This window comes from Emydura macquarii, unplaced genomic scaffold (genome assembly GCF_026122565.2).
Source record: "Emydura macquarii macquarii isolate MOO-44397 ecotype Brisbane River unplaced genomic scaffold, CSIRO-AGI_Emac_v2 contig_67, whole genome shotgun sequence".
NCBI classification, from domain to species: domain Eukaryota; kingdom Metazoa; phylum Chordata; order Testudines; family Chelidae; genus Emydura; species Emydura macquarii.
Window position 1 is genome coordinate 12,782,586 of NW_027130204.1, and position 14,110 is coordinate 12,796,695.

A 14,110-nucleotide genomic window follows, 5' to 3' on the forward strand; every position below is an offset into this window, starting at 1 on the left:
GATTGAGTGTAAATACCCGACTTGAATTGGGCCAAGATGCTATATAGGTAACACTGCTATTCTGAGGCAAAGTATCATGGCATCTTTAATCACAGGTGGGAACTCAGATCTGCACTGTTTTTTGGTTTTTTTTTTTTTTTTTTTCAGTTTACTGATCGCTGTGAATAAATAAATTAACAAAAGAATCTAGTTGAACCCAAAACTGTGAAAAATGTTGGCACGTTGAAAAAAATCTGTTTCTAGTCAAACATTTAATTTGACCTGAAGGTTTTGATCTGGATATTTTTAAAGTGCACAAAATGGCCAGAGAAGGTGATCATCGTGGTGGTCGTCCCACTGCCCTCCTTACTCTTTTCAGCCTAGTGGTTACAGGGCACTGACCTGGGATGGGTAATGGGGCAGTTTGTCAGGGGGGTGCTTGCAGTGTGTACACCAGTGCAAAAGTCAGCTTTTGTTTACAAAACTCTCTAGTGTAGACCAGGCCTAAGAGATCTGAGTCATCTCTGGAGAGATGGTGACATGCCACAAGGGCAGATGAAGTCGCCCAAGGTAGTGTAGAGAGAATATTGGGTTGAGAATAGAGCCATACAGGATGCTGACAGAAAGGAAGAGAGAGAAAGTGAAGGAGCCATTGGAGTTATGATGGCACAGAACCTAAGAACCCTAGGTAGGAACGAATCCAAGAGCAGTGGGGAAGCAGCAAACCATGGGAATGAGAAAAGAGAAGAGATTTGGGCAGAATAGGGAAGAGGTTCATCCAGAAGGTGATGGTGTCATGGTGGTTTAGTGGAATGGGCAGGAACTATACTACAGGGCATCCAGAAGAGAAGAAGTCAATGCCAATGGAATAGCCTGTAGTAAAAAATGTTGAAGGTGTTAGAGAGACAGGTGAGGCTAAAGGAGGGCTTTAGCATTCTGTTTTTGAGGACTGGAAAAGATCATGAGTGCAGGGTCCAGAAGCTTTTAACTTAGGCTGATCATCTTGCCTTTACAAGTGCATTTTATGGCTTAGTTGGAAATACCGTTGTGGTCTGAGAATGTTGTCATCTGTTTAAGAATGTTCCTAATTCTTTTCCCAGGTTACCTGCATTATAGAGACTAGAGATAAAATCCACACAGCTCAACTAAGAAATGCACTCCTGGAACGCTACCCGACAATGATATGGACAGAACGGTGATGAGAAAAGCACAATGGAAAGTGCTGAGGTTCTTTAACAAACACTCTACGGGAGCTAAATTTGAGGCACTAATAACAAAATATGCATTAATCTTTCAAAATTGAACAGTTAGCAAATAGCTACAGGATCTATTTTATTTATTTACTTGCTCAGGATGAAGTGACTGTCCTTTGGAATATAGTAAAATTTGAAGCATTAGGTTAGCTCAGGAAAGCTTCATAGCCTTCGCTTGTTTTGGAATTCACTAATAAGTTATCAAATGGCAGTTTGGATTTTGACTGGTGTATAAAATCCTGTGGTATTCAATAAGTAAATAGTAAAAGGACATTTTTCTTTAGTTCATAATACCGCTCTCTCATCAATCTTCTGAATTTGATGCCCACTGCTTTAGTGAGTAAGCGTCCTCCTCCTGCTAGCCTTTCACATATTACTACTACGCTCATTTTATGTTTTCCAAATGAGCAGCAGCACTTTGGCTGCTGGATCTGCCTTGGGAGTTACACACGTGCATTTATGTCTGCATGAGATCTTCACTTTCATGTGAGTTGTGGGGGGAGGAAAAAGGCTAATTTAATCACATTAAAGACATTTTCTTGAAAGGGAAAATCCCAGGCTGTATTTTTCCTATGGGAAGATGATCATGTTTAAATGGGTGTGGCTCCAGAAAAGTTGCATTTATAAAAGACTGCTTTAATGTGATGAGACTGTGGGTTTATCCAACAAGAATAAAAGGTTTCTTCAATCCTATGGAAGTTTACCACAACAAACAATACAGAACATGTTTATTTCACTTTACTATTGAGGGCATATTCCCCCTCCACCACTCCTGCACTTGAATTTTGCGATTAGAAGTCAAAAGATCATGTTAGTCTGTTCAAAACCAAAACTATCCATCTTACATGACAGATTGAGTTATAAACTAGCTGTCATATATAAGCAAAAGCAGCTCCAGGAAAAGAGGAAGCATAAGTCTTAAGCAAATCACTAATGCAATTAAGAAGGCACACACTGAACGGAATGTCCCTGATTACCAATTGTTACATAACCATAACCAGAGAGCTATTAATAAACTAGCACCATGAGATGAGGAGAAATATTAACTAGAGAAAGCTAGAGTCCAAGTACTGTAGTTGCCTATATACTTGGATGAGGTTCAGTTCCAGTTGAGCTGTAATGGCTTCAAGAAAAATCATTCCATTGGTTAAAATTAAACAGGATTAACCCAATATTCAAATATGAGTATGTTAACGAGCAGTCTTCATGCTGCCTCCAGATGCTCCACTTGGGGTTCCCTGTCATATGGACTATAGCACTGCCCAGAATCTCTGCAATGCTGCGCCCCTTTGAGACGTGCCCCTCTCACCTCCATCCCTGCCCCTGTAAGCACTCTGTGCTAGGGTTGGTGAGGTGGTCCTTGGAAAGCAGCCTCAGAGCTATTTCTGCAGTGTCTGTGCTGGGGAAATACAGGACATTTTGGACTCCCTTGTGTTGTTTTGGCTCATTTACCCAGTATAAAAGTGTGGGAGCAGATGTGAGGCTCTTACCCCTGGAGTTTAAGGCATGAAAGTAGTGTTTTTTGTTATTTTTATAAGAACCATATTTATTGGCACATAAAAACTAAAAATTGCTGACTGTAAAAATATGTACATGGCAAAAGAGTGCTTACACACTTGAATTTATCCTGTAAATCACAAACTATCAATACAACTCCTTTTCCCTGGTCACAAGATTTCAAACCATTTAAAAAGACATACATTAGGCCAGTTTCTATCTTTGGAGGTGCACCCCCATGACTTCTATTGAAGATGAAGAGTTGGTGCACATGCAGAATTTGGCTCCTGGGAGGTCAAACGTAAATAAGGGCTTAACTTTTCCCTCGGATAGTCAGGCAAAACTCCTATTGATTTCAGTGGACGTTGTATGTATGTATCTGAGCAGAAAATTTGACCCTACAACCAAAATGTTTGGTAGTGGCCATTGATTCTGTGTGTCTGAATGCTTGGATGGCCAACCCAAGGCACCCTGCACCTGATTTTCAGAGGTGCTGAGCACCCACGACTCCAGTGGAAGTCAACGGGGGCTGCAGATGCTCAGCCTTCTGAAAAAAGACTGCAAGTAAAATAAAATGCAAGTGTCTAAAAGTTATTGAATGTAGGTCATGCGTAATAACATGGGCTTGGTTTTATCTTCTTGTATTTACTATGAATAATTGTTAACATATAACATTTCTCATAGTTCTTCCAGCTTGGTAGTTTTCCTTATCTGTTAATGTAATGGTTACCAGAGTTGATTTCCATGCTACAGTTCTTTTTCATTGCAAGTCAGTTGGCTTTTAAAGCTAAGATGAAATACGTACATAGGTAAAAGTCATTCTGAATACTTAAATCAATGTACACAACAGGAGAGGATAATAAAATGTCTGTGCAACCAGTTGTTTTTGTATTCTGAAATACAATGGGTTTATGTCAATGCAATGTCTAACTTGTATATTAAATTCTTGTTTAAAGAGTATTTTTAGTAAGAATTGTTTTCAATACCCCAAGAGAACTTTGGTTAAAACATATTAAAATGTGTGAATGTTCCACAATTGTGAAAACAAGTGCAAATTTCATCAGAGTAATATTTACTGTAACTTTTTTTTTTCTTTTTAATCATAACATGGTGTCTCAGTAGTGAAAGATTATTCACCCTCTGATGTGCTGTCTGGCACTAAGAAACTGTTGTAGCACTGACTGAGCTTGGATCAGGAATTCAAGGCTGGTTTTACTCTGTTGTCCTCAATGGGTGACATGAAGTTCACTTCATCCACCTAGAGCCCAACTGCAGAAGCGTTGTGAGTGACCTGTGGTAGGCATGGGGAATCTGAACCCATCCCCTAACAGAGCTGGGGCAGGGCCACTTTTCTGGCCTATGGAATAGCAATCTGCCATTTGCAGAAAGTGATTGGGCCACTGGATCTAAGTAAATGGAGAGCTTGTGGCCTCACCGGCAGTGCCACCCTCCCTCTAGACTAGGTGGGACTAGCACAAAGACCCTATTCCCAGCACACTGGAGATGCAGAAGCTGCTTTGCCACAAGCACAGCCACTCCAGTAGATCCACTCCTGACCAAGCTCAACTTTCAGGAGCACTAATCTCTTGGCACAAGATAGGACTTACTCCCATTGCCTTAAATGGACATTGCTTGTATCCTATGGAAGAAGACTGTGGGCCCTGGTTCAATCATTTAGAAGTAAATTCTACTCTCAGCTTCACTCAACCAGCCAGACAAAAGGCTTCTGGCCCTTCATGTTGGCAAGGTAGCCTTGAAAATCAAATCTGGTTGCTGGGTTTGAAAGTTTGTGTTGGTAACTGTGGCCGGGCCTGCACTGGTGTCCAATGGGAAGGGGCTGCAGGGTAGCCAATCAGGGCCCGCGAGCCCACTATAAAAAGGGAGCTGTGAGCAGAGTCAGTCACTCTCAGGAGCTCAGGGAGGGCTAGCTAGCTGCCCTGCAGGCTACAGGAAGGCAGCACCCTGGACAGAGCAGTGGATGACTGCTGGGGCTCTGTGTGATACAAGGGTAGAAGAAGTACTGGGGCTGCAGGGAAGTGGCCCAGAGAAGACTGTTAAGGAGCTAGGGGAAGAGGCGGTGCAAGGTCGCTGCACACAGGGTCCCTGGGCCGGGGCGCAGAGAAGTGGGTGGTCCTGAGTTCCCTCCCCGCTTCCCCCAGACTACCAGTGGAGTGGTGGTGGAGTGTGGCAGCCACTGAAGTAAGCGGCAGAGCCGGGACTGTCAAATCCCCCGAAAGGGGGGAGACAGACACAGCTTGTGGCTTGACCGGAGGGCTGAGTCTGGAAGAAGACATGGTGGGTCCTGACGGCGGCAAGGAGAACTACCGGTGAACCCTGAGGAAGTGTGACGGAGCACACCTGTGGACATGGGCATCTGCTCGAGCTATTCTGCAGATCACCAGCAGGAGGCACTGGTCTGGCGGTGAGTGCTGTTAGTCTGTCACAGTAACTTCCCCTCAAAACTGAAGCTTATTAACAGCCCTCTTCCCATCATCAAGAAAGTGCTCTTTGTTATGCAAACCAATATGGCGACTGTCCCGCAAGGTGGGAACTAGACACCTGTGCAGGAGGAAGAGCCAGAGAGTGGTGGTAGAATCTGCCCCTCAGATCCCTGGTCTTCAGAGCTCTCCCCTAACAATGCTATGGGAAGAACTATCTCCACCGCCTGCAGTCTGGGAGCCAACAGGAGCAGGCACCTCGGGCAACATTGTAACCTCCAGGGGTGATAAGGTGATGACGTAGGTGTTATACGCAGCAGTGTTCAGTCTTGATTTAAGTGTCAACTGGATCAGAAAATTCTAGTCACCTCAGATCGTGTCAGCGCAAGTAGCAAATCAGGAACAATTAATTAAAAGAACAATTCTTAAGTAGTAAACATGATTCCATGTTTGCACTTCAAGAAAGAGTTTCAGCTGATCCTTTCCAGACTCCATCCTCTGGGTTTTTACTTCTGTAATATGCAGGAGGAAACACTAAGCTTGCTAATGATCTGAACAAGGGTACCTCATTGATGTCGTCTGTGAGAATGTCATGGTGTACCAAGGGAAGTACACGACCCATGTTTATAGAAGGCCAGTCCTGTGTGGGGAGAGAGCAAGGGGAGCTATTTTCTCTCCTGGCCCTTTGGTGTACAAAGACCCAGGCTGCCTAGCCTGAAAAGCAGTGCTACAGATCTCAAATTTGTCTGGGCAATGGCATAACCTCTCCAAGCTTCTGTGCATCAACTAGCAGAGTGGGGCATATTGCATCTTTTAAAAAGGTTCATAGCTTCACCGAGGGGGTGCACTGCCACACTGATTCTGGAAGCATTTAGTTGAGACAGCCAGAATGGTTCAAGGGACTGAAAGTGTGGTTCAGAGCATGCAAAGACTTCTTGTTTCTTGAAAAGATACTTAATATCGCCTTCCAATAGTTAACCACCAAAGAATCCCACGTGTGATGATTCTCCTAAATAGTTCACGTTCTCATACTAATGGCATTGTGCCTCCATGAATGGATTTCTTGCTGTCAAGGCTATTCTGTTTTAAAGAACTTTTAAAATGAGCTGTGAGAAGAAAGCAATATGTCAGTCATAAAAAGGCAACACAAAACAAAGCCGTCCAACGCTTTCCTCGTTTGAGGGGTAGCATTAATTGAGAGCAGAAGCTCCACTGGTGAGCAGACATATGGTTCTGTTAATGAGAGAAGAACGTTAAACAGAGACAGTAACAGTGGTTATAGTTCCTATTCCAAAATGCACTGAGTAAATTCAATGTGCGGTAAATGAATGTCTGCTAAATTCTACCACCATTACAAAGAGTGAGAAATGGAGCCTGGGGTTAGAACAGGAAACTATCAGGCTCTTGGGTTGGGCTCTTGGCTCTGCCACTGATTTTATGTGGCAAGTGATTCAATCTCATTTATATATCTGCCACATCGGGACCTTCAGGCTCCATTAATATTTGCAATGCCAGTTTCCATTACAAACCTCTTCTCATTCAGGTATGTATTTGGTCTCTGTCCAAATGGTTGTTTATTTAAAACCACTTTTAATAAACTACCACCCATAAATAACAAAACCTCCTATAATTAAACTTCTTTTAAGGGCTGAAGATTGAAATGAGGCCTGGAACTATAATCCTGAAGTAGGAGAAAGTGCTATGCTGAGCCTGGTGGGAAAAGATTCCTAGAAACCTAGGTATAAAATATCTCCAGCACATGTGTTAAAATATGGTGGTGGCTGAAGTTACCACGTTTTTAGTTGATTCATTCATGCCTGCGTGGACAGCAACAGGATTTTTCCTGGCATCCTAATTTAGTCCGTGGGCTCTGCATACCTATGACGCATGGTCAGAGGTACTGCAGTTCAGTCTGTGGTGACTTAGTATGCAATTACTGCAACCACAGGCCCAGCCACACCAATCGCTTTGTCTGTTTCTTAAAAGGGGGTGCTGAGAATGCCTGGCAGCTATCTCCAAGTGCTCTTGTCAGCCCCAAGCCTCGTGGGTGTTTAAAGGTCCTCTCCTCAGCATTCTAGGATTTCTTTAGCAAATACTATAATGCATTGCCTCGGCTCACAGTAGTCATTTTCCAGCACCTTCTCCCCCAGCAAGTGTTCTCTGTTTGGAAGGGGGTAGGATATAAGCACTCACAGCTGCCAGCAATCTGAGGTAGTACCTGCAAATGCCATGGAATGCAGAGCCTTGACTCCCTCTACATGGCCAAATGGAATTGCAGGGAGTCCAGACTCAAGCTGGGCCTAACTGCACCCACTGGAGAATTAAGTGCTGGCTCTCCGGACTCACTGTGATTGGATGGCAAAACTTCTGACTTTCTGTGCAGGGAGCTGGGCCCATCCTTACAATGGAAAACCACTCACATGACAGCTACTGTCCTAATGGATGAAAGAGTTGTTATAGTGCTCTAAGAGCTGACCAAAAGCCACTGATGTCCGTTCCAAAGGGCTTGCTCAAGGCGTGGTCACATCTACACAGAGCCATGGTGGGGAGGTGGACATATACAATTTTGCTGCCATAATGTGGTAAAAGAAGTCAATGTCCCAGAGATAATGGAGTATGCTGAAAAGTGCCAGGGCTACTGATGGAATTCACTTCTTATTGATTTCTCTCCTTCATACTTCTCCCCCATCAGGCCACATTATTATCATCATCATGGCAGATCCCAAAGGGATTAGACTCATGAACTTTAAATTCAGAAGGAACCAGCATGATCATCTCCTGCATATTGCAGGCCACAGAACCTCCTCTAATAGACCCCTAATCTCTATCTAAATTACTGAAATCTTTGCTGATTGAGCTCCCCCCAGATTGACTTTTACCTAAAATCCTTAAAGGGGCCAGGCAAGATCTTCAGCTGCTGTCCATCATTGGCAATCTTACTGAGCTACTGAAGCTTTTGGAAACCACGTGATCACCTGTGATCAGGCCACAGAGTTCTATTAAAGTGAGGCATAGCATTTGGGCATACAGCAACCCATACCGCATCACGCAGGACACTTTATCTGCATTCCCTGTTGTCTAAGTAGGCAAAGGTCACATTCAGAATTCCCATATGCATACAATTTCCATAATGTAGCTCAGGGCAGGTAAATAAAAGCCAAGAGACTGGGGCGGGGGTGGCAGCAGTACACATTTAAATGCTGAGCTCAGCAGGTCTACTAAATGTTGAAATATCAAGTGCAATTTGCTGCATTTTTAAAAGATGTGAAGACAAAGATTTTTAACGGGGAACAAAACCTACCTCCTGTTTTTATTTCAATTTCTAGCATAACTTCCCAGAGGCAAATCTTAGTCTATTAAATGCCAACAAACAGACAGCAAAAAGCCGAGGCGCTAAAAGCATCATGTCACTGTCATTAGCTACAATTTAAGTGTAAAAATTGTTTATCTCCTTTTTAGCAACAAAGCCAGCTAATCCCTTTGCTATCCATATAGTGAGAATGCTGGGCTCCCATGCACAGTTCGCAATGGCACTCTCTCCTGCCATGTCCACCTCGTAACCTCCGTACGAAAGACTGGATCGATGTCAAATTTTGGTGCTGTGCTTTTTGTTAATCAGTCAAAACAAATGTCAAACCTGTTGGGTCTTCCTCCTTTGTTCTTTCTTCATGTGACCTTTGTCCCTCCTATGTCTCACTTCCTTGGGTTTGTTATTCCTGTAGATTGACTTTTTCCCTGTGCTGCTTTAAATCTCTCTCCTCCCACCCCCATTTTCTGTCCTCCACTGTCATATAATGTAAGCTAATTTCCCTGACTCCCCTTCTGTTCTGTCTTCCTCCTCCTATTGACTGTTCTGTCCCAAGGCTTCCTTGATCTCATCTCTCGTGCTCTCAGCCCTTACTGGCATTTTCAGCACGTTAGCCTCCACTCTCCATTTCGCTTTCGTTTTCCCTCAACATTATCACTTCAGTCATTCGTTTCCCTCTGTCCTTTGCCTCACCCAGCCCTACCTGTTCTCAGTCAATTATGCTGCATCCAGGCCATCAAACTATGACTCTTCTGTCCATTCATTTTCTTTCTGCCCACTCTCAACAGCATCTCCAAATAATGAATCATCCCTATCCATCCTCTGCTCCCAAATAAAGGTCCTTTCCCAGATCATCTGCTGCTTTTCCACCCACCCACCCTCTGGCTCCATCTACTCTGTCTTTATCCCTAATACACCTAGTCTCTCCTTCCCCGATTAATTGATTCCCTATCTCTTCCCCACATACATACTTCTGAGGCACGCTGTGAAGATGAAATAAAAGCACTTTCTATACCGCTTGATGTAGTCTGTATTTGTTCTGCCTTTGCAGCCAATGGCCAGAGCCATACACAAGTAATCCCCAGTCACAGCTAGTAAAGAGCCTTCAAGATCTAAAAGAGATCATATGACCTTATGACTATAGTACCTCTACATCCCAGTTTCTCTAGTGAAGAGAGGGAAGCCAGGACCCAGGGGAGTTCCTTCAGAAGAAGGGGTTAAACAGCAACACCTGCATCTCAGAGTGCATATAAAAAGGGTTGTCTCCAAGGAGGAGGGCTGTTGATCAAAGGAATGTTCCTCCAGGGCCTGAGACATACGCTAAAGGTCTGTATTTTTAGTTTACTTTCATAATTATCGTTAAATGTGTTTGAATGATGAACTTAAGAGGTGTATAGAAAGGGATTTCAGCTTGTACTGGCTGCATAATGAATAACCAGGTCTCTTGCCCCACAAAGAGGTTTTTGCTTCTCTTCACTCATAAGATCTTATGGTTTGTGGGAAGGACTTTGATACAGGGATTGGCTACACCACCACAGTAGAATTTGGCTCAAGATTACATTTCCATCAAATGAAATCTCTATTTAGTGAGGCTGTACCCTCACATGAGCTGCATAGTCCAGTACAGTACTTTACACAGATATGAAAATGACTTCATATTTTGAATAGGGATGGCAGATGACCGCTCAATTTTATTATTCACCCAACTTGTGAAAACCAATCACGTGTGCTGTTTATACAGCCTTTGACTGCGGCTGGGCCTGGATGCTGAAAAAACCATGATATTGAAAAGACAGGCTAAGCTAGCAGGACACAGATCATACGTTGAGTTATCATTAAGCAGTCATGTACAAAAGCATGACAAACACAAGAGGAACTCAACCCATATTATTTAGGACAACTTCTGTTTGGAAGAAGAAATACAAAGATGTTTCAACATTTATTTCCGTTGAGCTAACAGGTGCGAGTTCACAAATAAGGACATTTCATTCTTGCAGTTATGTTTGGGATAGTGCCATAGTTGTGGGTGCTAGCAAGCTAAATGCATACGGGCCAGATCCTCATCTATTGTGGCTCCACTGATTTCTGTAAAACTATGCTGTTTTACAGCAGCTGAGGCTCTCACCCAGAAAGCCAAATCCTGCTCGTCTTAAAGCAAATGCGCTTACTGGGTCTTGCTTTGGTGAGATCAGAATTTGACCCAAAGGGAGAAAATATTTTTGGAAAAAAGAGTGTTATAGTGAAGGACCAGCCTAAAATTGAGCTGTCTTGCTTTGTAGACTGTTGTGAAGCTTTTAGTCCCATTACATAACATGCTGTTTGATTACGGTTCTTAGATAAGCAGAGACAGCTAGAGGGAGAAAAACAAGTAAGATATAGCAAATCCAAGATCAATTGGAACATTATACTGGCAGATGGAATCAAGTGTGAGCTCATCTCATGCTGACTGGAAAATAAGTGTGGTTCTAAGTTAAATGTCATAGAATAAGATTTTAAAATGTACTTTAGGAATACTTCTGGAACTTTTTCCATCCTACATATTCACTTAATTGCTCTCCAATATAGTCAACAGCTACTGATCACTTCACACTCTTCCTTAGCAAATCACAAACGGTTCTTAGGCAAGGTTCCTAGGCTCTGTTGTGATCTGGGTTATAAGGAATTTTTAGTCAAGGTAGAAAGGAAAATTGTTAGCAAAATGAATATAGATTGGCTGGCTGAATATTGTTGGGATAGGTGACAGCACTGTGTGTTAGCCAGCATCCATTTAAGCCCAGAGCCATATAGCCCGACCTGGCAGTCGTGAGATTATTCATTACAGCTCATTTTCGCTATGTGGATTTGGCAAGTAAAAGAGAGCCAAGTGGTGGTTTATTTAGTACATGCAACTGGTTAAATGTCATCTATGGCAACAAAAAGAAAGCGTGGTGTTCATTTCCTATTAGTCTGGTGTTCACACACAATGCAACTGAGAAGTAAGAACCAGAGCTCCGCTCCTCTTTTTCAGGAGGAAAGGATGGTTGTGTAAATGGGGAGGAAGTATACACTACATACCTTCATTCTGGAGCCTGTGGGAACCCCACCACATCGGCTGCTTTCCTGGGAGGAGTTTCCAAGACAGCAATAGAAAGAGTTAGGGAGTAGCCACTGTCTGTGGCCATACCTCTTTCATAAAAAGTTGGGAATCTATAGCTTCTGCCCCATCAGCCGGGGGATAATGCACACAAATGGCAGCCCACGTGAACTTGGTCCTGCAGAGTCAAATTCTGGTTTGTAGCCACTTCACAACCATGTGTAAAAAAGTCATCCAGTTGGACTGAAGGTGTGCTCAGAGACATTGAGGACAGCTTTATCATTAATCAATCAGGAACTCATTAATCAACCACAGGACAAATAAAAAGTTCTTAACTACAGAATGAACCCTCAGGGACTGATCCAAAGCCTAATGAAGTCAGTAGAAAGACCCCTTCTATCTTTCATGGGATTTAGATCAGGCCTTCAAAGAGAAAAAATCTGGTGTGATCTAGCGTCTCTAACGAGGCTATTAGCAGTATTATCAAGATTCAGCCATAGCTTTTAGGCATCAGGAAGTCTTCTAGAAGCAGATGACTGGCGTCTTACTGCATCTATCTTTAGCTGATCTTTTATTTAAAAAGAAGTCCAGAGTGAGTTTTCTGAGCGTTCCCCTTTCACAGGATTCAGATTATGGCATCCTATTTCTCAGTCTAGCTTGACAAACACAGAAACTCATTCAGTTAAATGAGGCTTTACAATCTAGCCATGTAAGCAGCTGTTTACTGAGTGTGTTGATCTGGCTGTGGGGGTTTACTAAGAGACTTACTTTGTGGGAGTGTATGGCAATTGTGAATGCATAAAGCTACTTGGCAGTGAAAGTGACTTTTAAGAGCTGGATAGTTTCTGTCCCTGCTGTTTGAATTCTCTTAGAATTAAATTAGTGAACAAATCTAGCACACAGAGTGGTTTGTCAGTGACAAATACTTGCATCACTTAATTTCTGCTCATCGCTGGTGCAAGCCGGACAAACTAACTGTTCTTTGTCTGACCTGCTTACACAAAACAGTCCACTGCTCCCAATATAGCTTATTGCTTTGCTGCCTTGTTGACTGTGACAACCTTGCTGGCATTCCTCCGCTACAGCACTGAGTGCTTTAAGCAGGTAGTTGGGTGGGTTTGTAATGATGCTTCACTTGCCATGGTTAAGAATATCCATCTAAATATCTGTAGCTTTATCCAGAGTTATGAGTTACTTTAACATATCACTTATCCCAAGATGAGGGTTTTTTACCTACTTTAATCTGTGAGAGTTCAGCCCCAAGATTGACTAGCGTAGAGCGATTACCAATGGAAGACAGACCTCCCAGTGCAGAACGGACTACACAGTGCTTTCTGTAATACTTACTTTTATTAACCAACCAAACAATACACACACACACTGCTATCTCATAAAGGAGAGAGGAAAACAATATAGAATGTCTGGCATTTGCATTACTCACACTGTCCCTTTATGGAGAAACCAAAAGTGTCAGTCATCATCCTTGTCATCAGCAGTGATAGTCATCCTGGCATCTACCGCCAAGGAATGCAAGCTGTGATACAGCTCTTATAATATGTTAGGCTGATGTTCACTGTAGTTCATAGATATTTAGGAAGATTTTGAACCCTTTTCTTATTTGAAATTCTAGCCTCCACTATTTTTGAGGTGCCCCATTTTCCATACGCTAACATGTTCCCCTTATACTACTTAACATTTATATCACCTTATCATCATGGTAACAGGCAGTTACCATAAGGAAGTCTAACATTTCACCTCAGCTACCAATGGTCATCTTGCGGTTCTGCTGATCTCTTGGAGACACTTTCATCCAAACTCAGCAGCTATTTTCAAAACATCAGCACATCACAAACTAGCACAAGCTCAGCAGGTTTATTATTAACTTAGTTATATTAACTCATCTTTACAATATAGCTAACTTCTACATCCTAATTTGGCTGAGTATTTTACAAGCCTGAGGGCTGTGGGCCCTGAATTGTGACATGAATTCATATTTATTTCACCTCTATATCCTAAATATTCCTGATATCTTTTTATCTTATACCATGTATCTGATGACTATTCTCTTACTGAATCTGTCTCAGCAACTACACAATAGGAAGAGCTAAGAATAGCATCTTGAGTGATAACTGGAAAGAGACTACGACTAGTGCTGTTGAGATTCCATACCCTCTTTCCTTGCTTGCTTCTGTTGACTCACGCATTTTGAGAGTGTCTGGCTTTTGCCAGTTGTACACTACAGGGTTCCCCCGCCTCAACAGCTCAGTTCTGGTTCTAAGTCTGAGTGATCTTCCATTGTAAAATGCACACTGATTTCCCTGGACATATACTAAATTAAAAGATTTCTACACACTTGCTAGATATTTCCTTCATAGCTTGAGCACATATTTTATGTGAGAATATGAATGCTGTACCATTGTTGAATAGCCCTGCATGTTGCCAGGGAGCCTTTACCATAGTGAAGTGGGAATTTAATTGTCTGAGGCAGGACCTGTTATCCCTTTAACATCCTTACAACAGCAACATTGTACACAGGATTGGCGGACAGACAGCTCCCTGACTT

General features: G+C 42.7%; 1 protein-coding gene across 4 annotated transcripts in view; it reads left to right on the forward strand.

The window, feature by feature from the left end:
* The window catches only part of LOC137147547 (L-threonine ammonia-lyase-like), a 78,548-nt gene extending 74,859 nt beyond the window's left edge, over positions 1–3,689 (forward strand). For 3 of the 4 annotated variants that reach the window (XM_067539826.1, XM_067539841.1, XM_067539816.1), the window contains one exon: positions 1,080–3,689. In XM_067539826.1, coding sequence (XP_067395927.1) covers positions 1,080–1,178 — 99 coding nt within the window. In that variant the 3' untranslated portion in view covers positions 1,179–3,689. The remainder of the gene's footprint in view (positions 1–1,079) is intronic. The other variant, XR_010918247.1, reaches the window with a different exon arrangement.
* Positions 3,690–14,110: the final 10,421 nt, after the last annotated feature.